Source organism: Scophthalmus maximus, chromosome 14, assembly GCF_022379125.1.
Source record: "Scophthalmus maximus strain ysfricsl-2021 chromosome 14, ASM2237912v1, whole genome shotgun sequence".
Taxonomy (NCBI): Eukaryota; Metazoa; Chordata; class Actinopteri; order Pleuronectiformes; family Scophthalmidae; genus Scophthalmus; species Scophthalmus maximus.
The window spans coordinates 9,187,388-9,213,608 of NC_061528.1; the positions used below are offsets into that span (position 1 = coordinate 9,187,388).

At 40.3% G+C, this 26,221-nt stretch overlaps 1 protein-coding gene across 1 annotated transcript; it reads left to right on the forward strand.

Moving 5' to 3' along the window:
* The first annotated feature begins 1,801 nt into the window (after nt 1–1,801).
* On the forward strand, nt 1,802–14,885 carry cog3 (component of oligomeric golgi complex 3). Its single transcript, XM_035651426.2, has 23 exons — nt 1,802–2,021; nt 2,323–2,469; nt 2,595–2,656; nt 3,306–3,471; nt 6,075–6,149; nt 6,513–6,605; nt 6,909–7,034; nt 7,149–7,229; nt 7,320–7,363; nt 7,457–7,583; nt 8,262–8,353; nt 8,549–8,688; nt 9,462–9,622; nt 10,242–10,350; nt 10,458–10,576; nt 10,672–10,761; nt 11,374–11,494; nt 11,782–11,870; nt 11,985–12,119; nt 12,592–12,667; nt 12,799–12,926; nt 13,545–13,643; nt 13,763–14,885. The coding sequence occupies exons 1-23, from the start codon at nt 1,854–1,856 to the stop codon at nt 13,790–13,792; spliced, it is 2,478 nt and encodes an 825-aa protein (XP_035507319.1). The 5' UTR covers nt 1,802–1,853; the 3' UTR covers nt 13,793–14,885.
* Nucleotides 14,886–26,221: the final 11,336 nt, after the last annotated feature.

Sequence of the window (26,221 nt, forward strand, 5' to 3'; positions counted from 1 at the left end):
TGATGTGCAAAAATGGGACAGAAAAAAAGAGATAAACCTGAACTCAGTGTGACCTCTACATAAGACGCCCTGCAGACAGAGCTGTAACACGACCACCTCCGTCTAATGCCACCAGGATTTTTGTTAGATCTTGACATGGGTGCATTTTTGTGAAAAGAGTAACAGGAAGCTGTTTGTGTAAATATAATTAATCCGTACACATTTTTCTGGATTTGACTGTGAACATTGTAAAACAAAATAAAAAATAAAAAATAACAATACATTTAAGTAATAAAACTTTTTTATTATAGTGAGGTAATAGAAAAGGTTATGTGTAATAATGAAGAGATGATGTGCACCGGTCAACATATAATTTAGTTGATAAAAATGAAACACAGTTAAAAACATATTCATCTTTTGTATCCTTTTATCACATACACAGTGTGTGGTTGAAAAACATTTTTTATGACAAAAAACACATTTGAAAAAAGGCATTTGTTTGGATCTTAACTGCTTCATTATCTGACTTAGATAGACATTGTAGAGTTGGCATACACCAAAGTAAAGGCTGTGTTTGTAGGGAGGAAATAAAAACTGTCTTTACAAGTGTAGTTTTAAAACTTACAATAAGTCTTATGAAATGCTAAGGACCAATTTGCCAACATAATGGAAAAGAAAGGAAAATTTCAATTTAGAGAATTAAAACTGCACCCCAGGGCTCCACCTACTGGACCTGCATTTTTCTGAGATTTAATTTGCTGCTGGAAGCCACAGTCTGTCCCCCCCATGAATCCCATCTATCACATTGTCTTATTGTCTTGTGGTGTGAGCATTACAGTGAAACTGTGATGGGCTGCAGCTGTCATCCAGGTGAATCTAAGGTAGTTCAGGGTAAATTCAGAATAAATTGTATTATTCATTCATAACAAAATGACAAACGAATGTGAAATAACACAAACAAGGTGTTCAACTCCATCATGCCAGGGGATAACAACACTACATCACTTTTGGAATCTGTCTCAGGGTTATTTGATTATTGCAGACAATACTAATGCTATTATACTTACTTACAAAAATTGACTTTAAAAAGATGTTTAAGTCCTTTTACTTTATTTGAGTAATTCCATTTTACTTTTTTACTGCTTTTTACTTCAACACCGCTGCAATTCAGATAAAAATATTGCACTATCATACGTCATTTACCCGAGAGCTGTAGTTACTTCAGATTCATATTTTACAGCCAACAACATAATGAGATTATTAAATAGCATTCCACACCAAAGACGGAATCAGTAGCTCCCAACATTTGTGGCTTGGAACCAATATTGTGGCCCCATGCTGCACTGATGTCTGTGAGTTATTTGCAGCTGCAACAAAAAGTAAATTCCCTACTGAACTTTTACAGCGGTTTTAATTTAAATAAATGTTCAATGTAACACACAAAGATAATAAAGATTAGAGAAAGGAGACTAGCCCTTTTTCGTCCTTCCTTTCTCCCTCCTATGAATCATTTCACAATTCTTCAAATTTATCTTGTGACTCTTTGTAAAGTAAAACTAGCTCTGTCTTATTCACAACCGCATCAATATTGAGAATCTAATAATGTCATAGATGGTAATTTATCAGTCACATCAACATGTTATCCATGCAAATAGTCATTTTTGACATTGTAAGTACATTTTGACAAAGTGCAATTTTTAGTCATAGTGTAATTTAACATTGATATTTTCATTTCAATTCTTAAAAACAAAACATAACCTGCAGTAACCTCTTCCTGATGTCCGGTCCCGGATCAACTTCGTCACTAAGCCCCGCCCACACGCCCGGGACAGGAAGTAACCGCAGCTGACGTTGCCGCTGGTCCAAAAGCGACGATGGCGTCCGCAGAGCAGTCCCTACTGGACCTGACGGAGAAAGACACCCGGGAGAAGCTGTCGCTGTGGGACCGCCACGCCGACGCCACGGCCCCGCTCACGGAGAAGCAGATGGACTCTGTCCTGGAGATCCGAGCCGCAGCCGAAACGCTCCCTGTCCCCTCCGAGGTGAGCTGTGACTCCGGGAGTCAGCTAGTTAGCTAGCTAGCTAGCTAGCTAACAGGGTTTGCTAACTTACTTTCCGAACGTGAAGCGAAGTGGAGTAAACCCCGACCACGCCTCTGTACGAACTGTATCAAACTCGCCGCTATGTTGACGTGATATTAAAGTTAATATATCACAGAATAATAACTCTTAGGTTAACTAGAGGGTTTAATGCTGTTGCACTCCGCCACGTCAAGCTAGCTCAGCTAGCTTCTTACGCAGGCTCTCCAGAAACACGGAGCTCAGTTCCGTTCTGTTTTTGCAGCTTCCCATCGAGGACTTGTGCAGCCTGTCGTCCCGGTCCTTGCAGTCCCCGTTCTCAACGACCGTGCCCGCCTCAACAGAGGACGTCCTGCTCAAGGGGTTCCAGATGCTCGACATGGAGAGTGACAGAATAGAAACTGCACAGCAGGTGACTCACTCGTCTTTTGCCAGACAACAAACAAACGCTGCAGTGGTCTGTCAGACTTGCTTGCACGTTACCAGGTGTACGCTTTTTTTTTTTTTTTTTTAATACGATGCCTACTTGTGTTGCAGTTCTTTGCCTGGTTTGCCAAGTTGCACACGACCATGGACCAGGATGACAGTGACAAATACAGGTGCTCACATTTTCATCCAAGGTGGTGGTGTCATAATTTTTGCAATACAGAGTAATGTTTCTTGAAAAGGGCGATTCAGCCACAGACTACTTCCACAAGGTTAGGCATTTCATGGTGGTTAAACTTCCACTTGCCGGTAGACGATAAAAAAAACACCCACATCCACTTCACACATCTTGCATGAACTCTCCTGGTTTCAGATCTCTGAATCGTTGCCCATGTCCTAGATTTGTTCTGTGATTATCAACCGAACTGGACCTAATCCACAGACACAAGCATGCACAGGCAAAAACGTGCAGTAACTGATCATCGTAGTTCTTGTTTTGATATGGTTTACCAGCCCTTAACTACTCTTATTCTCGCCTGTTGCTGCCATGCTCTGACACTTTCCTTCCTGATTACCCCCCTCGCTAAATATTGACGTCACACCGATGTTCTTTTGTTGACAGCTGATACAATACACTTAAACAAACATCCCTGTTTTTGTTACAAAGCTAGAAGTGCTCCCAAGCTTATCTCAAAACGTTCAGTCCACAGGGAACAGTTTATCAAATGTTCTCCTTGGTGTAAAAATGTTATAAAATGCAAGGTAGCTTGACTGCGTCAGTGTCTTCCAAGCAATCTTATTGCATATTTGCTTTCGCTTCAGGAAAACCAGAGATGATCTAAACTGCTATCAGGAACAGTGCGATGCTATTCTAAAAGATGTCAGTGCAGCTCTGGAGCACCTGAACTCACTTAAGAAACAGTATCTCTTTGTGTCCAACAAGACCGGCACCCTACATGAAGCCTGTGAACAACTCTTGAAGGAACAGGTGAGACGCCTGCGGTTGTTCTTTTATCTTTAAATCAAATTTTATTGATACAACATGTGTATTGCAGAGACTTAATCAGTGGGAAATATTTGTGTGTGTGTGTGTTTTATCATGGCAAAATATGGTCCTGGAGATGTGAGATTTGTTTACAGTTGGGTTCATAAGTAATTGGACAGTGACACAATTTTGAAATGACTATTGACATCAGTCAATCGGTTTCATGACCAGGTATTTCCAGTCGTTTTCATAGCTTCACAGCATAGCTTCTCGAAGGGATATTTCCTTAAATCCACCTGTTCTGCTTCATTGTTATGATTGTTCTCTAATTTTCTCATACACCCTAAATGAGAGGTGCAAGTTAACTCTTAGGGTGGTTAGGTCAGTATGGTCTAGTCCTTGATAGAAATTGTCCTTTGAAGTCTTGAGTAGTCCTTAATCCAGACTAGATCGTGTGGTTGTTTCTTGAGTTAATCCAAGAAGTTATTTGGGTTAAACATGCAGGAAATGTATTTTCGTTTCTGGGTGAGGACCCCCAAACACCACACATATTTGGTATCCGTCCAAGTTTGCTATATTTTCTAAAACATAATTCTTATTTTTTAATACTCGGATGGAACTCATGAAGCATGAATCCCCTTGGACATAACCAATGCACCAAATGTAGTTTCCTCCTTTGAGATTTTTTTTCATGCTGCTGCCTTCAGTTGCTGCTTTTTTCTGGGTCTTTCTGACGTCAGTGTTGTCTTCAGGAAAGCTGTTTTCAAAAATGAACTCCAGACTAGTCCACAGAAATGCATTTCACATATGACGAACATAGCAGGAGATTGTACGCATTGACAACAGCAGGAAAATTTCTTGAACATTCTGTGGCATTTGGGTAGAGCATGCAGGATACAGAACGTGATGATAACTCCGATGTGTACAGCCATCAACACGCCCACTCGCTTGCTGTTAATTCTCCGGAGGTTTTCCCGCTGTATTCTCATATGGGCTCACTCAGACATTCTCAGAAAACCTCACTCGGGAGCTCGCAGGACAAGTTGCTCACTGTGTCTAAAGCAACATCTGCAGACATTTGCGTTCTCTCATACAGCCCCTCCGGAGGAAATGTCTAGACTTCGGTGCATGTCTGAAAGCAGCTGTAGTGACTGACGAGCATGCCCAGTTGGGCTGAGGTCAGGTGAATGGCTTGAGCAATATTCAATTTCTTTTCTGTCTCTTTGAGAGTCTCTTAGGTTTCGGATTTCGCACTATGTTAACTTATTCATCTTTGCTGTGAAGCACCATCCTTTCAGTTTTACAGCGTTTGCCTGAATGCGAGCAGATCGAATGGCCCTACACATCAGAATTCATCCCAGCAGTCACATCATCAATAAATACCAATGACCCTGTATTTGCAGCCGTAACATGCCCTTGCCATAACACTGCCTACACCCTGTTAGACAGATGCGGTTTGATTTGGATATTGAGCCATTCCTTCCCCTCTCTATATCCTCCCTTTGCGACAAGTTAATCATGTTTCAGTCAGACCATGGCAGGCTTTTTTAAGCTTAGTGTAGTCTGACCTTGAGTGTTACCATTTTTTTTGCACCTTGCATTAAACCCCTTTTTTCCATTCATGAAGGCCTCTTTTGATTGTAGACTTGTTGAAAATACTACGCCTATACCTCCTCGAGATGGTTCTCACCCTGGCTAGTTCTTGTCAAAAGGTTTTGTTTACCGAGGAGGATTCTGCCATCATTCACCTCAGTTGTATTCATAGCTCGTTCAGGCCTTTTGGTGTTTCTGGGCTTGCCAGTGCATTCATTCGTTTTAAGAATGTACCAAATTGTTGATTTCGCCACTTTTGAGGTTTCAGCCATCTGTCTGAGAGGTTTGTTTGGTTTCTCACTCTAATGGCCTGCTTCACTTTGCATCAGCACCTCTTTGGACGGCATGTTGAGAAATCTCTTGAAAAGCAACCAAATGCAAATTCGATACTTGGAATTAACTCCAGACTTTTTTTTGTGCTATCTGATTAATTCGTCATGAAATAATGAGGGACCAGACCACGCCTGGCATTGGAACTTATTGACTGGTGTGCCGATGTCCAATTACTTTTGAGCTTCTGGAAACAGAAGGATGATTTTAAATATTTATTTTTCCATTCCTAAATAATGAATGCAACATTTTTGTTAAACGTCTTGAATTAAAGCTGAAAGGCCACACTTCAATGACAATTTTTTTAATGAAATTTTATTCAAATCCATTGTGATGTTGCCCAAAGGCAAAATTACAAAACAAATTGTCATTCTCTGAACACTAATAATAATAATAATAATAATAAACACATGCAAAGTTTCTCAAACCTTCCGCTTAGGTAGTTGTCCCCAGGACCACATGTTGCCATAACACACACACACACACACACACACACACACACACACATGAGATGAGCCACATCGCCGCTACTGGGAAACATTTGATTGATTGATGATTTAAAAAAAAAAAAATGTATGTCCTTTTTAAAATTTTAGCATTGAATTTTAGCACTGAAATCTTTCCCAAATGCACTGTGTGTAGAAATATTGTCAGCTGTCGTTTGTTGTTCTCTGTCTCTGCAGTCTGAGCTTGTTGACCTGGCAGAGAGCATACAGCAGAAACTGTCATATTTTAATGAGTTGGAGAACATCAACACGGTAGGCTGGATTTCTTTCTGTGTACGTCCTGAGACATTTGTTCAACTAAATTTATGCACTGTCAGTGACATGTGTTCATTGCTTATTAATGTGTACGCCTAATTATCACAACGAACGGAAGCAGCAGCTATGTCCCAGATTAAAAACGTTATTCTGAGGAACTTTGATGTCAGCTACATTTCTAATGTAGTTCTTTCTAAAGATAAAAATGTCATTCGTTTTTAGTCTTCAATTTAGCCTAAAAATCTTTGAAATATAGAAACAGCATCTATAATTCAGCATGGTCTAAAAGTTTTGATCATAAAGACCGAAAGATGAAAGATTTTTTGGACTTCAAACCTAATGTTTTATTTGTCTTTGCAGAAACTGAACTCACCGACCTTGTCCGTAAACAGTGAAGGCTTTATACCAATGCTGTCGAAATTGGACGACTGCATTGAATACGTTTCTTCACACGTAAGCAGCTTGCTCTCTTCTATCACCACTGTTAGAAGAATTATATATACTCGATATACTAGATTATTTTTAAGCAGTTACTGTGTTTGATTGCCTTTCTGTTAAGGATTGTCTTTTATACCAAATGAATAATCTTTTTTTTTTCCTAATGTGAAGTTCTTACCAATACTTCAACACTTTACTGTTGAACTATTTCATAACTACATAAATGTGTTCTCCCTCTAATATAATCTATGCATTGGCATATATGGTATGAGACCACAATTTACGGGGTATAACGTTTGTCCCTTTTTTTTATTTCAGCCTAATTTCAAGGACTATCCGGTTTATTTGGCCAAGTTTAAACAATGTCTTTCTAAAGCCATGCACTTCATGAAGATCCACATTGTAAACACTATGCAGAACCTTACGAGCCAGTTAACTAAAAGGGTAAGAAAAAAATCTCCCTATCTTCCTCCTACGTAGTCAACAGCTCTTCATGGAAGCACAGACACTGTGTGACAAGTTCATTGTCAATACTTGATTTTTTTTTTCTCCCACCAGGATCCAATGGGCTTGACCAATGCAGACAATGCCTTTACACTTTACTATGTTAAGTACAGAGCAGCTGCACCTAAAGTTAGAGTGAGTATTTTTTTTAATGCAGCACATGATTTTGCATAGATTATTTTCTGTAATATGATTTTCATAGATGTTTTTTTTTCTTCCTTACAGTCACTGATTGAACAGATAGAACAGCGAGCAGAGAAGGTTCCAGAGTGAGTATTTGCATTCCTCCAGAATAAAGCGGCAGCGTTACTGTTATCTGTTTTTTTTTTTTAACTGATCCTTCTTTACACGGATGTGAGCAGATACCATCAGCTGCTAGATGAAATCCACCAGTGCTACCTTGAACAGCGAGAGCAGCTGCTCAGTCCCAGCATCACATCCACCATTACTGACCTGACGAACCAAAACGGCAAAGACCACTGTGCTCTGGTAAGTCATGACTAGTTCAAAGCGGGGGAAACTGCCCTTTAGATATTGTAAAAAATGACATTTGAGCACGCAAAGAATGCCCAGTATGGACCCTCTGGAAAATTTACTGGTGTGTTTTCTGCAGACTCGGAGCTGTGCACATGATAAATGAGCACGAGCGGAAATTTTGTACTGCAGGCGTCCAGGGGCTTACTGCTGTGTTGGGACTTGGTGTTGTTAGTTCACCCTCGGTTATATCTCATCCATAAAAGCTGTGATTTATTATGCACTGTTAGAAACTACCTGTAACTGACCTAACTAATGGTAAAATATTTTTTTTATTCTAATGTAACACTTAAGACAAAACAGATCAGATTTTGGTATCTTTGGCGGACCGTGTACCAAACTGTTTGTGGCATTTTAAACGCGTCACTAATTGGCTTAATGGGGATGCTATAATTAAAGGTCAGAATTTCATGCAATGAAACATCATAACAGCCTACCTGTCTCACTCTTTTTTTATTTCTCTGCAAAACTTGAAAGGTTATGCGTCTTGTTAATGATCTCTGTAATAGTAGGTGCCCGCAGCATTGAATGTGGGAGGGATGTGTGCGCGTGCTTGTTTGAAGTGGAGCCAAAACAAAGTATTAGGAGGCTCTGCGGAGAGTGATCATGATGTGTGTGTGTGTATTTGCACAGGTTCGCAGCGGCTGCGCCTTTATGGTTCACGTTTGCCAGGATGAACACCAGTTATTCAATGAGTTCTTCTCTAAGCCTACACCCAAACTAGAGTGAGTAACACCGGCCCACACAGAGGGACATTGTCTTGTATGTCTTTGTTGACGGTACAATCTTTCTAAATCATTTCAGTTTGATATGTTTGGTCTTTGAAATACTCATTTACACTACGGTTTGACAATTTAAGTGTAGTTTTAGCCTCTTCTCAGCCGTTTAAAGCAATGAAATCATTTTCAATCTCTTGACAGCGAGATGCTAGAGAAGTTATGTTTGTCCCTGTACGATGTCCTCCGGCCTCTCATCATCCACATCATCCACCTGGAAACCTTGTCTGAGCTCTGCAGCATTCTCAAGAACGAGATGCTGGAAGACCACGTTCAGAACAATGGTAGGTCACCATCTGTTCCCCTGAAAGATTCTTGTACGTCACATGGGGTGTTTAGAGTTGCGTCACCAGTATGCTACAGTGCCATGTATATGTTTGGACAACCTCTCAGTTTTTGTGTTATGCTACAAAATTGTCTTTCTGATGAAATCATTTGAGCCTTTTGCTCGAAATGACCTGCTTTTTTCTTTTAAACAACACAAAAGAAAAAAGACCAATATTCTTTACCTTCAATTTAATGAAAATTCAAAAGGACGTCCCATATATCCCCAGTGCCTAATTTAGCCAATGCTGAATTTAATGAAATTGTTGCTAAAGGTCTTCAGCATAAATTACTATTCAACATTTTCTGTTTTTTTGCCAACTCAAAACCAGATAACACGGCTTTATTAAGTTTTTGGACAATGTGGACTGCATCATCTAAACTATTAAATAATGCAGATTCTCAATTGTTTGTTTAAAAGAAAAAGCCTATTGTCGTGGTCTTTTAAGTTACACACAGGGTGTTTATTGAAGTTTAGTATCTGAGAAGACAAACTCCAGTGAAAATATACCCAAAATAAGCAGGGGAACATGATTTGGAGTATATTTTTATGGTATAATTCAGCTCCACCATATCCATCATCTCCAGGAAGTACATCACACGTACATGAGTTTATGCTTTAGACCTTACAGCACTTGTGTTTGTTGGACCCATTCCCAACAAAGAAAGACTAGAAAGCAAAGTTTGAACTGAAGGTTGAACTGTACATGGACCTCTGTGCCTTTTTATTCAGCCGCTCAGTTGGGGGCCTTTGATGCGATGGTGAAACAGATGCTGGAGGACGTCCAGGAGAGACTGGTCTACAGGACTCACATTTACATCCAGACCGATATCACAGGCTACAACCCGGCTCCGGGGGATCTGGCCTACCCTGAGAAACTGGAGATGATGGAGGTACAGTATGTCTCATATCCTTCTTCATAAACAAAACGATCAACTTTTGGCATCATTTCAGCATCTGCTCAATCAGCTTCAAAAAACATGGATGGAATAAGATATTTCCATCATTGATTTTTACCTCCAGCAAGGACGTTATGTGATTGGTTTATCTGTATGTTTGTTTGTTTGTCAGCAGGTTCACTCAAAATGTTATGGACAGATTATAGGAAATAAAAGTGAATTTCCAACATGTAACACTTTCTGTCTACAGCTTTTTTTATTAGTCTTAATGTTTTGAATTGAATTATGCAAACGTAAGAACTCGGAAGTCCCTTTGTCTCATTAATGTTTGCTCATGTTGTTAAATACGCCTTCGAGTTTTAACCTACATATATTCAACAGCACTTAAATGTGTCACATCTACAATATTTCCCTTGGATTCATTTGATATTAATTCATCTCCCTTTCTGTCCGTCTATAGGCTCATTTTTGGAAGTTGAATTATATTTTCCGTAAATGAATTAATGAATCTACCTAAAGGCCTCCGATCGAATCAAAAATAGAAAGACTTCACAGCATCTAACACTTTCTTTCTACTGACTCTTGCCTTTTTGCTCTCTCTTGTCATCCACAGAGAATCGCTCAGAGCTTGAAGGAAGAGCAGATGAAGCAGATGTCACAGGAGTCAATGTTTTCTGATGTGCAGCTCGAGGATCCTGATGGTAGAAGAAACAGTAATGCTGGTCTGTGTTTCCACTTACACTCACTTTTGTTTTGTATTTTGCAACTTTTGCTTTTGGTGTCAATCTTATTGCCTGATTGTTTCTCCTCCTTTGTACGATGAACACAGGGAACGTAGAAGCATCACGCATACAGGCGTCTATTTCTCCGGCCGATCTGCACGGCATGTGGTACCCTACTGTCAGACGAACACTCGTCTGTCTGTCCAAGCTCTATCGATGTATGGATGTGAGTCTTCACTTTTTTACCAATTAACTAATTTGTAGACGTTCCACTTTTTCTTCTCTTGTGTTTCTTACTGTGACTTGGTCTTTTTTCCCCAGAGAGCAGTCTTCCAGGGTTTATCTCAAGAAGCCTTATCTGCCTGCATCCAGTCCCTCCTTAAAGCCTCTGATATCATCCTTAAAAACAAGGTTGGCACCAATGGTTATGAGTAGAGCATGGCTTTGTTTTGTTTTTTCCACACTGAACTTCAGATTATTACTTTCATAATAGCAGCATAAGTCGCTGTTTTTGTTCCCTCTTAGAAACAATTTGTTCTGTTTCACAAATTTCTTCAGGCTGCAGGATCCTTAGACTAAAGTAGCTGGAATGTCATTTTCATTTTATTTGAATAGCTTTATTATGGCCTATAAATTGTTCAACAAACCATCCTTTATTCATTGGCTTGTCTCATCTTCAGATTTGCCATTAATATCTGTGCTAACTGGCACATTTCTACCTAACACTTCGAATTAGAGCAGCAGCATCAGTCTCAGTTATGTCCCCATCCTGTGTTGATGGTGTCTTTTTCCACTGCTATAGTCACTAGCTAAGCATTAATTGGATTCAGACTTTTTTTTTTGTCACAGCAATGCGTCCATTTCTAACTATGGTTAATGAGCAGATATTAATTAAACATGTTCTGTTATTGTCTCTGAGCCTGTGCTTTTTATGTTCTCTGTGGCTCGGAGAGTCAGCAGATGCCCTTTTTGTTTTGGCAGCCTGCAGTTGTGGCGTTAACAGTGTGCTATCACTTTCCCCAGACACAAATAGATGGGCAACTCTTCCTGATCAAGCACCTGCTGATAATCCGCGAACAGATTGCCCCATTTCACACCGATTTTGCCATCAAGGAAATCTCACTGGACCTGAAGAAAACGCGAGGTAAGATAATTAAAGGTGGAGGGGAAATTGGTGTTCGGCTCCATAAAGCCAGTCATTACATTCTCATGCTCATTAAGCAACTTGTGCCTATCACATGCACCAGTGGCAACAATTAATGTGGAAATTACAGTGTAATCCGACGCTGTAATGTACATTAACCAATGGCTCACAGGGCAGATTCGCTCCTCCCATCACCCTCGTCTCACTCAAGGTCATGTTAAATTTGCGGCACTAGAGGGCACTCTAATTCTACATCACCGGGTTTGTTCTCTCTGCTTTGTGTTAAGATGCTGCCTTCAAAATCTTCAACCCTAAGGCTGTTCCCAAATTCTTCCGATTAAACAGCCACAATGCCATTCTTGAATTCCTGTTGGAGGTAGTGTTTCTTTTTTTTTTTTTTATTTGCTTCTTTTTGTTTTTTATGGAATATACTGTGAACTTCATATACTTTGAATTGCTAAACCCCCCGTTTTTTTCTGTGGTCCCCCAGGGAACACCGGAGATAAAGGAGCACTACATTGACTCTAAGAAGGATGTGGACCGACACCTGAAGTTCAGCTGCGAGCAGTTCATCCAGCAGCAGACTCAGATCTTTGTGGGGAACCTTGAGGAGTTCCTCAACAAGGTAAATGTTGGAGCGGAGGCAGACTCAGCCTCGGGCAGTGACGATTCCTTCTGACCTTCATTTTTTTCTTCCAGCTTTAACTCAACAAACCCTACAACTAAAAAAGACGTTTGCTCATTTTTCTGATCAGTGAAGGTCTCGGTGACAATAGAATATAGAATGGGTTTTTTTCATCAAGGATATTTAAATCTGTTGCTAGGTATGTGTGTCTGTAGCTATAGTTTGTAAGTGTTTTGGTAGATTATTGTGTTCTGAATTTCTTTTCTGTGTAGTAATTCCGCTTCATTTCTACCCACCACGCTGATTTTTCTCTTTCATGTCACCGCTACTCTGTATAATTGAATACTGAATTAAATTGTCTCAAGTGGCAGCACAGCCTCTCGTGCTTGCTTCTTTTGTATTGATTACAGTAAGTAGCGCAAATTAAGTCAAACCGTGACGTTTTTGTTATGTCTGTGTCTGCTGCACTTAGGTCGTAGCTCTTAAAACCATGGCCATCCAAGGTGGTCCCACGTACAGTCTGTCCCAGCAACCTTGGGCGCAGCCAGGTAAGATTTGTCTCCGGATACACCGAGCATCACGATGTAATTCATCAAAACTTCTATAGCGCATGGAGGAGAAGGGGGGCTTTTTTTCCCCTCCTTTTTTTTTCTCAGTTTTTTTTCTTCTCTCTTTTCAGCAAAGATCAACGATATAGTGATGGCTACCTACCGCGTGATGAAGAGCAAGCTGCCAAGCACTTTACAGAGCATGTCCTTGTACTTAGCCAATAGAGACACAGAGTTCATCCTTTTCAAGCCTGTCCGGGTGGGTGGCAGAAACGCCAGGGTTTAACATGTGCTGCATCAGTCAATATGTTTTTGAGTCATTGTGAAAACTCAAAGAATCCTTCCATTCAGTATTTACAAAGCAGGTATACGATGTGTTTGCAGGTCCAATATATAAATATATATTTTTTTTTTTCAATTATTAACTCAAGTTGTTTGTTACTAAACTAGAGGTTGTTATTCGCTGAAGATCACAGATATTGGAATTGCCAATCAGCTGAAACCTGTTGCAGCATCAGAAATCGTTCTTGGCTTACTCATTAGCGAGTCTTTGTATCTGTAGGAAAATCCCTATCAATCAATATTGGTGAAATATTTAGATGACAATTTTGAGTTTGAATAACCCTCTTATTAAAATTTGTCCCAGAGATTGTGGCTTTAGCAATGCATGTATCAGTGTGATTGAACTCAAATAGTGAAATCCTTGTCCTGTCTGTGCCGTTCATGGAGGTGCCAGGTGAAGCTGAATGATAGTGAAACAAAATTATGCTGTTGACTTGGAAACAGGATAGAGAAGGGGGACGTAGGCCAGAAGGAAATGTAGTAATAATTTCCCTCCAGCACTCAGTAATAGGATGTTTTTTTCCCCTCCCCACAGAATAACATCCAGCAGGTATTCCAAAGACTTCTCGCCTTGCTTCAGGAGGAATACAACGGAGAAGACCTTCAAATCATTGCATGTCCGTCTATGGAGCAGGTGCGATACTCTGGGCATGGCTCAGCCCAAAGGCACAACGTTGGTGGGAGGAAACATTAGATATTGTAGGCCAGCTAGGTCATGGTGAGCGCTCATAATTTGTCACGGCTCTCTTTCAGATTAACCTGCTGCTGTCTGTGAATAAGTAATGCCCCGGTGTTGTTTGGTGTGGAGATGCTGGCGAACACCCCTCTGGATGGCAAAATGATGCTACTGCTTCAGCCACGACCAGGACTCATGACCAGAGAGCTGCACCTGAGCTGCAAGCTGAACTGGGAAACTGTCCTGAAGGGGGGAAAAAAAACTTCCTGCACAAGGCCAAAGACCCTCAGACAGATGCTCAAGCAGCTACAAATATGAAGAGGTTCAGGTATTCGTCTTGAAGTCTATGACACGCTGGGAAGTGGCTGGTGTTATTTTTGGGTACTGAGCCGGATGTTTTGTGTACCATAAAATTAAAGGTGTTGTTGCGATAAGGGGTTGTTTTCATGTAGGAGAAATCCATTTTGACACGGTCGGATTTGGATGACAGTTGCACCTAACACCAAATTGTTATGTATGAACAGAATTTGCACTCTTATTTGAGGTTGGGGGCGCAAGGACACTGGCTGGGCAAAACTAATAGGGTTCGTGTCTCATCAGGTGGCTACTGGCCAGTACGCAGGGCTTGCATTCAGATGCCTTGATTCCCTTGTTGGGTTTTGAAGGACAGCACGAAAGAAAAAAATGCTGAAAAATATTTTATTCCTCTGTTTTAAGTTGTAACAGTCTCTGTAACACATTCAATAACACGTAGTGATGGAAGTGCTTCAGGACACTTAGGTCCAACTTTGATCATAACACAATTCCCACGGCTGTTCTCACCCCCCGTCAGATGTTTTCTTAAAGATTGTTCCACTTTCTTTTTGTGTGGATGTTTTTGTTATTCTGTTGCAAATATGTAAACGAGACAATGAAATCTTATGTTTTATACTTATTCTGTTTTGTTTCTTTTTATAACTAGGTTGGATAAGGTATTGTCGTATTACTTTGGCAAAAATAATGGACTGTTGACCTTTAGCAGTTTTGCACTGTAAATGATTAATGGGAATCTTTCCTGCAGGTCCTCACAGAATAACAAAGGTAACAGAACACAGTCAATCTAACATTTGCTTCGGAGTGTGTCCCATGTAAAATGATGTGTACAGTTAAATTATTATGAACATTCTGATTAAAAAAAAAAAACTGACAAAAGATAAATTACCTTATTTGGTTTTATTTCTAAAAAGCCCTTTGTCGTTGAAATCAAATTCAGGGAACATTAGGTGTCACTTCTCATTAAAAAAGCTTGAGTGGGTCTTCTTGGCAGACCGCTACTGTTTCATTGGCAGCTGCCGTCTTCCCGTCTGTGAGATGGGACTCGACCTTCCGTTGATGGACGTTAATGTAGGTGATGAGGGGCTGGATGTTCTGGAGTAAGACGCTGATCTCTGCTCTCTTTTGCCGCAGACACCTCTGAGGCAAGTCAGGCGCTTGCAGCGTCACACCTTTTGCCCTGTTTTAGATGCTTCAGCAAGGACGTGTAAATTAAATTGGATCTTGTATTGCGGTTCTGCTACTGTCTTCAAATTAATATTACTTATTTGACATTTATTTGCCAGAGGTGGAAGTGATGCAGCTGTGTTCCTGGGGCTCGATGCAGAGGTTGACGTCAGGGCTCGGTGTCAGGGAGAGCGGCTGGTAGAGCGGAGCGAGAACATGATCATTAATGTCCAGTCGGCTCCACTGTGTCTTCAAATCTCCTGTGTCACTGCAGTAGGTGCTCCCCAAAAGAGTGCGTCTCGCCCTAATGAAGAGAAGCAACAATACGCCTCTCGAGGGGGGTTTATTGTCTCAACCAGACACGTTCTCATGTCTGGCTGCTGCCAATTTTATCAATAATTAAAATTAACTGAAGTTGGAAGTTCCTCTACAGAGGGCTGGTGATAAAAAAGATTCTAATTACAATGGAAAATGCTGCTTTTTTATCAGTGGTATTTACTCCAAGAAATAAAATATTACAACCAATCATAATAAATACAGCCATTGTGTGGTAACAGGTAGCCTCTAGCTAGCTGTGAAAAATGCCTTAACTTGAGGCTGCACAAGACCTGCCAACAGATTTGGCAGCAGATGCAAGAATAGCAAACCTTCCTGATGGATAAATATGTTTGACCACCTCAATCATATTCAAAAGCTATGTATTTATTGTGTCAATTAAGGCTGCAACTAACGATTATTTTCATGCTTGATTTATGTCAATTATTTTTTTATAAATTGATCAGTTGTTTCCATAAAATGTTGGAAAATGTTGATCGTGTTTCCCAATACTCCAAGAGGATGTTTTGTTTCACTCAAACACCAAAGATATTTAGTTTATTGTCATAGAGGAGCAGAGAAACCAGAACATTTTCTCATTTAAGAAGCTGAAATCAATCAATCAAAAACTAATTGAACCGATTAATCGATAATCAAAATAGTTGCCGATTAATTTAGTTATCGATTACTAATCGATTAACTGTTGCAGCTCTGGTATCAGTGCATTGTCTATTAGATTAGCCCTCTAACAATTCTACACCAGACCAGTTAAGTCTGGAAAAATCTTGTACCTTTGTTGTAGTGATGTGCTGTCGCAGTGTCGTCCTCTGTTGAACAAGACGCTGCTGTAGTCATGACTGGGCATTCTACCAGCTCGACTGTCAAACGTTTGTGATTTGAACATTTGCCAAATTACTTCAGTCCCAGCATTTCCTCCATTGAAGGAGAACATGAGCTCAGATCCATGATTTCTATTTTAGGGAATGAAGCTTGTCCCTTGAATGTCCAAGCATCATCTGACAAGCCAATCAGTAAAGTGTCATGCATGTGTCCTGTAATGTAGTTAACGGTGTCACGTCATGGATGAATTAGCGGGAGAGATAAGCACATAGTTTAATCTAGGTGAGATATCTGTCGGTGGAAGATGGTGTGTGTGTGTGAGTGAGTGAATGTGAGCTGCTTTAGTGATCTGAGCTTGTCTGATTCCAAACCTTTCAACCTGCTGTGTTCGAGGAAAATGTCGCATCAGAAAATCAATGGCGCAGGATTTAATTTGAGAACCATTAAGTTGCAGGCGCCAATAATAGACCAGCAGTCTTGACCTTTTGATCCGCCTGTATTTCTGCGACCCTATCAGTCACAGTTGCTTTCATGATAACCACCGCATCCCCTCGGCAACACCTCTGACAACTGCCGTGCCTCCTCACAGCAGAAGAGCTGCCACGAAAAGACAGAGAGCAAAAATAAATAAATTATGTTATTGAATGAATGCTACAAGATTCTAAATTCTGATTTAAAGCAAATTTCTATGTTTGGCAATCATCTGCTATGAAAGCAAATAATTCCGCAGTTGTAAACTAGTAAAAATAATGTATAGCATTAAAATATTTAATAAAATATTTAAACATTATTTATATTTAAATGTGAGAACCATCAATCTGAAGTCATGTGGGTTAAATTCCCCTCTTTGAATCTAGTAGGCACTTTAAATTTACGCTTGATAAACCGTGACTTTTGGGAAGGTTCTACGAACTCAGGCAGAAAATGTCATAAAAAAGCATTTCCGTTTTTGAAAAATAGTCTTTCAGCAGCTCAAGGAGGCAAATTCTCACGTATGAATCTTGACTTATGTAAAAAATGATCAGGCTGCTCAAACTGATTTGGCAAAATTCCCATGCTGAAATTCAAGAAAAAGAATTGGCATCTATTCTTTGTTGTTTGGATCATGACGGAGAGGAGAACGCACACTGACAGAACATAGGTCAGAACCTCTGGTTTGAACCACTGGATGTTGCCAATCTGAAATTAAATTTGAAATAAATGAAAAACATAATGAAGACAACAGCCATGCTAGTGGCAGAGAGATCATAGTGAGGCTCAGGGCTGCTCTGACCTAAATGATAAAATATCATCATGCCAAAATGTGTCACAGTGTGACTATGCCAACATTTGCTATTTAGCACAAAACACGATGGGGTTGCCACTGGTTGATATTGTGTCTGATGACTAAATACCAGCAGTATTTGGTCATCAGACACAATATAGCACTCACTAGATGACAGGAAAAGTCATCAGAGTGATCAGGATTTATCTTGGTACAAATTTTACAGCAATCCATCCAGTAGTTTTCAAGATATGTTTGAACCCCAAACGTCAACCTCAAATTTTTCATTAGGGATAGTTCAAACCACCCTAAAATTCATCTTGGCCATCTTTTGTTGTAAAAATATTAAAATGCAATGGATTCAGTGGCATTTCCATTTCCACATTCCCAACAAACCATTCTAATTATGATGGCTATTATTTCCTCAAACTTACTCAGACCTGCGTTCAAAGACACACAGAGAATGAACAGTTTTTTGGAGCATGTTTTAGTTTTTCTCCTCAGTCGGTTTGAATTTAAACTGTGCGTGTCACTATATTAACTGTACCGCTCAGTGTAAGCTGCGCTCTCTCACTCCCTCACCTCATTGTTGGCTGATCTGATCACAGGGGATTTCTTCAGCTGCGCCGGCAGAGCTCACAGCCGACGTTCAACACAGTCTGCAGCTGGTGAGTCTGATCCACTTGAGGCCGGGATCTGAAAATATTATCGGACTTTTTTTATTTCTGTCTCAACACTTATACATCCGTCCATCGTCTACCGCTTTATCAATTTAAGGGTCGGGGGGGGGGGGCGGTGGCTGGAGCCAATCCCAGGTAACATTGGGCGAGATACGGGGTTCACCCTGGACAGGTCGCCAGCCTATCGCAGGGCCACATACAGAGACAACCAACCATTCACTCTCACAGTCACACCTACGGTCAATTTAGAGTCTCCAATGAACCTAACCCCATTCTGCATGTCTTTGGACTGTGGGAGGAAGCCGGAGAACCCGGAGAGAACCCACGCATACACGGGGAGATCATGCAAACTCCACACAGAAAGGCCCTGGTTGGTTTGAACCGGGACCTCGAACCCAGAACCTTCATGCTGTGCGGCGGAAGTGCTAACCACTACACCACCGTGCAGCCCAGTCTCCACTTATATTCTTTCTTCAAAAGACTCTGTCACTATCCAAATATTCCACTTAATGGGGTGTTGAAAATCGCTGTTACTGTCTGGCATGTTTTAAAAGAATCGGCGGCAGCAGCAGCAGTGACAGGCAAGTTTTGATACGAGACAAACGTAGAGTAATTGCATGTTCCATTAATAAATTAGTATTAATACTAGAAGAAGAAAAAGAGCAGTTTAAAAAGTGTCACTTCCTCTGTACCTTGTCCTGATTAGTCAAAGACTCTTGACTTTCTCCTTGGCAGGCTGAGGGGGTTTCCTTTGCTGAGTGAATCCAACTCTTCTCAGACTTCATGTTTTTAGGAATGCTCTGAAGTGGAAAATATATATTGATAATCTAATTCTTTGAGGTCTTCAGTTTGTGCCTCATGAATAAATCAAAAAAGCTTTGAAATCCATGTCCCTGGATACCATGTCGCATCATCTTTCACAAGACACAAGGTACATTGTGACAAGGATAGACAAGGCTTTGAAAACTCGTATTCACTATTTCTTCAGCAACCATAATTTTATCTCTAAAAATCACAAAAAATACCTCATGCAGTTCGTGGTGGGTACATTTCACCCGTTTTCGAAAAGGTCTCGCCTCAAAGGGCCTTACGAATGTTAATATAAAATTAGAATATTGAATTCAGAAAAAAACGTTATCTGCTCTGACAGTCTGTTTTAAATTATCAATGACATTCCAGCACTTTAATTAAAAAGGAGAGATTTTATAATTTGCAATAGTTCGTCATAGGCACACATCAATTTGTTGTTGTAAACCGTTTCCCATTGTGTGTCGAATTCCCTTGAGGAGCTTTTTGTGTTTTTTCCGGGTTCAGGGATTTATAATTAATAGTGATAATCTCAGGGCTTTCACAGTCATTTTACCAGTCAAGGTCAGAGAGCCATAATTAGCATGAAATGTGAAGAAACTGCACCTTGACTGCACTCCTCCTCCTCCTCCTCCTCCTCATGTCTCCAGTCAGTCTGTTTACCAATGGGCGATCCTGCCGACGAGCCTCCCATCAAACGCACGGATCATCAGGTATTCACAAGAGCTCGCACTGGAACCGGTTCTTCATTATCGGCTTAATAAGCCCAACATGCAGGGGAGTGGACGCAATAACTCAAACACCTGTACAATATAATGACATGCAATACATCTGCCCTGCATTAACCCATTACCTATACCTACAAGTATGGGTAGCATAACCTTCATTTATTGAGATTTATAATCATGTATATGCCCTTTAAAAAAAAAAGTTTATCTGAATACCTAACACACTCACACAGTGAAATATATGTATATATATATACACACAACTTTATTTTTTTCATCCTTTGATTGTCTGTTGATTTTCTGCTTTGGGTCTCCATTTTTTGCAGGGCTTAGTTCCTAATCTTGTTACTAAGGTCTGTCAACATTTCCTCTTTATTTTTTTTCTTCCTCCCTAGGATTTGTTTTGTCGAATCCATCTCGATTGATTTGCCTGTTGAGTCTTTGAGTGTTTGCACCTTCATCTTCTCTGCGACGCCCTTGACTCATCAAACAGAGGTGAGCAGCGAAAACCACTAATAAATAATAACAAACATTTTGAGGCAAATGGAGAAAATTTTGCTTCTGTTGGTGAAATAAGACATGTTTTTATTTTATTTTTAATGCTAGTGTATCCTAGCAACTATTGAACAATAAGCAACCGTTTCTATGGTAGACACAAACAGAAATGAGAGAAAGAGAGGGAGCAAATTGCACTGATTCTCCTCAAAGTACACATCCTCTTTTATTCTCTTTGCATCTATAGTTCTCACCCTGGCCTATATATATATATATATATATATATATATATATATATATATATATATATATATATATATATATATACATACACACATATATATACATACATACATATATATGTACACACAGTGTATGTAGTACTATAAATATGTTAATCTTTATCAGTTAACTTCAAACAAAACTCCGTACATGATGCTGTAAACAGAAGAAACCTTTAAATCACATCAATATTTGATGTGACCACCCGCAGCCCTCTGACGGGACCAGTTCTCCTCTGTGTACAGTACTTTAGAACACGTTTTTTAAGGTACTTGGCAGGAAGCTTATGATATCTCCTGATATCTCGACGAAGTTGCCTCAGTTCTGACGTCGATTCAGATTCAGCTGCCTCATCGTCATCTGTCTCCTCATGTAAACCCAGACTGAGTCCGTGATGACGGCATCAGGACTCTGTGGGGGCCACGCCATCTGTTTAAGAGGCTCCTTGTTTTTCTTGTCGATGAAGATGGTTCTTTATGACTCCGGCTGCATGTTCGAGCTCGTTTTTCATGCCGCAGAATGAGTCTGATCCCTGATGGTATAGACCACTAGATTGTGCAATGCGTTGTGACAAACATACAATTGGTTGTCTGTTTTTTGTAAAAAGATCAGAATTATTATACTGGCTTTGGCAAAACTACTTAATTAGGCTCATGCAAGTAAAGCATATGTGAATTTAACTATAAGAAAGCAAGCGCAAGGGGAGTGTTCCTTCCTAGGAATAAAAAGGAGGCTTTTTTTTACCATCAGCAAATTCTGTAATCTCAAGTGTGAGTGTAACTCCGTCACGTACCCACTTTCAGTGGCTGTATGAGCTCAATAATTGAGAAGTCTGCATGGGAATAACACTAATGAACATGTGGGCCGTATTTAGTATCTGGATAATAAAAATAAAGTGCTGTATCTGATTCACTGGGCTGTTTAAGGACATTTTAAGAAGAATGTTGCCATCAGCTAAATGTAAGATGAGAACGCATTGAAGTGAAGATCGCGGCCGATCGTTCTCAACGTGTTTCTTATCTGTGTATATTTACTGTGAGTTCCTTTTGACAGTGCATGAATATTGTGACTCAAAAGCCTATGGTTTCTTAAAAAGAGCTCATTAATTCATCAAAAGAATCCTTGTGAGTCATTTTGATGAGGTTTGTATCACGGAACTGTTTGTATAGCTTTGCAGCTCTAACAGTGTTAACGTCCACAATGTCGGCTAAATAACAACATAAAAGCCCAAAGCTCTTGAGTACAGTTTATACTGTTCGCTCTATTTAGTGTCTTCATTAATTAGAAATGCGAGTCTAAGCAAAAAAAATAGTTGATCTCATGTAATTTCTCTTAAGGGACCCGAGTGGAGCCTTCCGAGAGGATTCGATGTGATGGAGAGAGGGACAGGGGGGCAAAATCACATGTTAATAATCTGTATATTTGCGGTTTTGCGTCTGTTTATGGCTGCAACTTCTGCTTTTCTGCTTGGAAAAATGAAAACTAGCTGCAAAAATCAAATCAGGTGTTGGAAATAATGGTCTCCTGGAGTGTTGGAGGTCTTGCTCACGCTGAGAGTAAACGTATTAACTGCATTTCTCGAGTTTTTCAATCATCATTCAATTCTGTGGTGTACTGCTTCTCTTTCATTAAAACAATCCGGACAAGCTGCTTACTTCCTCCTGCTGGATTTCTCTTCAAATTTGATCTTGGCAGCAGATTTCCAAACGATCTGATTTCCGATGTTCACTGAAATGTCTGCAATTGTCTCAAAAAATAAAATAAAACCCCAACTTTTAATATTATTAGTTCCAAATACCCAAAATATTTTAAATGATGAAAGACTGCAAACTGTACCACTGCCATAAATGATATCAGCATTTGCTGAGCAAAACTCAGCATGAGTTCTTTATCTCTCTTTTAATTTTTCACAGGTCTTTATCTTGTTCGGGGGATTTCTTCTTTTGCCCCCACTAAGTTGCTGTGTCTGGGAAATGAAACGGCGACTTTGTAGCTTCATTTTGCATGTTTTCACATGCAGGTTCTGTGTCTGACCAAGCCGAGAATTCAGACTGTGACGTCTTCATTTGGACATGTCATATCCAGAACGTCTTGCCTCGGCTTGTCATGACTCTCTGGACAAAATGAGTTGATTTAAAAAGAAAAAAAACCAAAACATGTCCTTTTCAAGTCTGCTCTGTTTTCCGTGCACATTCAGCAAAATTTATGACTGCTGCATGCAGTTTGACATATACAATCTTATCCTGTAAACCCCCCACACACAAAGTGAGTCAATTTTTAAATACAAAAAAATCCACTGAGAAATACAAAAAAGAATAATAATTATGAGAGTAGTTGTTTTTTCTGCGATAAAAGAAAATAGTAGGCTAACATGTCCCTCGGGCTGGCCTGTCAGGTCACTGTCGGGGTGAAGGAAACGCACATGGAGCTGACATTACTGACAAGCATCATGGCGGCTGTCAAGAAAAGAAAAATAGATGTGGAATGTCATGTTTTTCCGAGAGAAAAAAAATGACCATTACTATTGTATTTTTGTTGTTCAAGTAAAGGACAACTCAGCGTATCAAATTAGGGGTCATCCACTTTTTCACCAGTGATGAAAAAGGCCAATCTCGAGCATCGTTACAGTTGGAAGGAAGGACAGAAGAAAAGACCAAAGGTTAATGCTGTTCAGTGGCTTTTATTAGACCACATAGTGGTGAGCAGGTTAACAGCTAAAAGTCTGAAACCTCATTCAGAAGGATAACTCGTGAAGGAGGGCCTTGTGTGCGAACGCGGTACGTTTCCCACCCCACAAGAACCAAAGCCTGCTGTTGACACCCGGATATGCCGGTGAAAAACTCCTTCAGGCATTTGGCGAGAGGAAAAGTGAACAAAAGGAACTGAGCATATTTGCTTCGTCGTTTATTGCGAGACCATGCGTTATGTGCCTGACAACCTACACAACATGAAATCCCTCTGCTCGAGTGCAAAACCGTATGTATACGTCCTTAGGATTTTCCCCTTTTTCCTGATGTGACATGAGGTGATGTTTGCATCTCATTGGAACAACCTACTGCCGTGAGCAGCTATTTTTAAAATCTGACTCTTGCAAAGATTCGGTTCCACACAAGAATGACCAAAAAAAACCCCAAAACCCTGTGATCCGTACCATCATCATTGTCATCATCACTATCATCTGACATCAGACTTCACACCAGAGTAAAGACAGTTCCTACCATTCAATTAGAGAGGTTAGTGTGATGTGTGTTTGATTTATCATGACCCTCAAAAGTTATAAAAAAAGTTTAATGGACCTTGATAGTAAAAGGGTTTCCCTTTTGTTTAATGTATTATATAGTCATATTTGAAAGGTGACCACATCATTCCATTGGGATAATAGCATGGGGAAGGGGCCTTTAGTTGTAAAAAACGTCTTTGATGCCGGGCGCTGCGTCCTGTGAATTCAGCAGCTTCTGCAGAGGATATTATCACGGCTGCCCTCCCGCAAGGTTAACTTTGTCTATTAAGTATAATTAACACTGCGCAGAACCTTTAATTATAGGCAACAAAATGCGTACCCCCTCATTAGCACTTTGACGCGCTCCTTGATCCTCTGCTTTGTGCACCGCTTAAAAGGATACAAAACATTACCTGTGTTCGTCTGGACACGAGGTCAGAAAACATTCCCAGCTTGTGGTAGAAGTTCTCAGTAGCCTCCTTTTTGCCGTGACAAAAAAAGCGGTCGGATTATTTATGAATGCGAAAACACACTGACGATGAAACAGCCATTCTGCTTTAGGAGGGAACCAAAGCAACAGTCCCATCGGTGCGAAAGCACAAACACTTTTTTGACTCGCCAGCTGTCTTCTCTTGTGGTGCAAACATGCCAGTAGCATTTTTTTGATATCTAAGTGAGGGATGTGAGGCTCATCATTGATGTGGGGCATCTCTTTTAACAGCCAGTGGGAGTGGGATTTATGTTTGATCTCAACATGGCCCGAGCAGACAAAAGGATGACTACTTATTGATATTTTGTCAATGAGAAGCATGAAAGACGGCATGTTCAGTGTGTTCATCATTTGTACTAGTTTGTCTAGGCCAGGGTCCCTAAGGTTGCATACTTACGTAAGTCTGTATTCAAGTTTCTTTAAAAAAAAAAAAAGGTTTTCTCCATCTAAGCCCACAAATAAGTTGAAAAGTGCAATAAAATAGCAAAAAAATCGAAGGGGGAGGTTGAGAATCCAATTCAGGTGCCACTTCATATTTTCCGCTATGGCAAACACAAAGAGAAATGCAGTCTCGTTATCGCGTGCAATGTTGTACAATCAACACATATGCAGTACAAGCCGCGTCATGCATGATGTCAGGACGGACCTCGTACGTCACCCCCCCTCTCCCTTGTTTGCTCTTTAGCAGCTTCCTGCTCTTCCTCATTTCCGCCGAGTGCACGAGGGTTCACACTAATTTTCTCTTCATATGACTCCTGTTCCATTTTGTTTTCCTATTCTCCAGGATATACCCCCTTTTGTTTTGCTTGCTCACAACAAAGAAGCTTAATAAAAGAAAGCCCCCCCCCCCACAGCACCGCTCTCCCATGAACCCAGCGCTAATGGAGATGATTCTGTCTCCACGTTTTTTTTAGTCATACATTTATTTTCAATTTATTTGTTGGAGGTAAACAAGCTACACTCACCCCCTCAAAGTCGGATTCATTTTTCCCAATAGTTCGCGGTGAATGGAGGTCACTGAAGGTGACTGTTGCCGGTTGCTGCCGGCAACAGTCACACACGGAGCGAGATGCACAGCCTGTTTAGATTCAACCTCTGGAACCTGCGGTGCAACAACGCACGGATTCACCATCACCCCTCCACCCCTGACATTATAGCCTCCACACACTGTTATTACAGCGAGAGAATGAGGAAGGCCCTCATTATTTCCAGGCTCCATGGGCAAAGTAAACAACTCGAGTGTTAGTTTGACAAGCTAGTTACTAACTTTATCAATCGGCCATTTGGTACTGGGTTGGTTGGATACTTAAACTGCTGCTTGCAGTTTAAGTATTATTATAAGTGTTATAAATGTAAGCATTTAAGAGTTTAAAATACTGCGTCATAATAAATGCGTCACTGTAGCTGTGATATAATTTATTTATTTCTTTTTTGCAGGACGAAAAGCTTTCTCTTTCAGGATGTCATTATATGGTCATCACAAACCCGGCAGAGACCAAAGGCCGAGCGTCACAAACTGATTTCACATCAATTTTATAGCACGTTAAATCAAAATGTGCGTAAAACCAAGTAAAAACCACAAAATAATACGGCAGGAGATTAAACTGCAAAAGATGTAGGTCAGTGATATGGTCATTAAAAAGTGATTTCTTAAGGGAACGTTACTTGAAAGTTATCACCATGTTTATAGGTCCGTCAGAGAGGCTGCTGTAAATCACAGTTCTTTACCGTTTCTGTTTTATTGATGATGAACTTGAGCATCTTGGTTCTGTCCAGTGACTTATATGGAGGGGAAAACAAGTTATTATTAATGTGGAATTTATAGCCCGGCTGTGAACAGTTGTCATACTTTTTTTGCGTCCAACTCAACCAACTTTCTCTTTCTTCATCCGTTGTTCTTGTGGAAACGTGCCAGCACACTCAAGGTCATTTGTTG

Coding starts and splice junctions, on each gene's coding strand:
- cog3 (XM_035651426.2), top strand. CDS start 1,854: ATGGCGTCCGCAGAGCAGTCCCTACTGGACCTGACGGAGAAAGACACC. Junction 7,035..7,148: donor CGAGCCAGTTAACTAAAAGG/GTAAGAAAAAAA, acceptor TTCTCCCACCAG/GATCCAATGGGCTTGACCAA. Junction 10,351..10,457: donor TAGAAGAAACAGTAATGCTG/GTCTGTGTTTCC, acceptor CGATGAACACAG/GGAACGTAGAAGCATCACGC.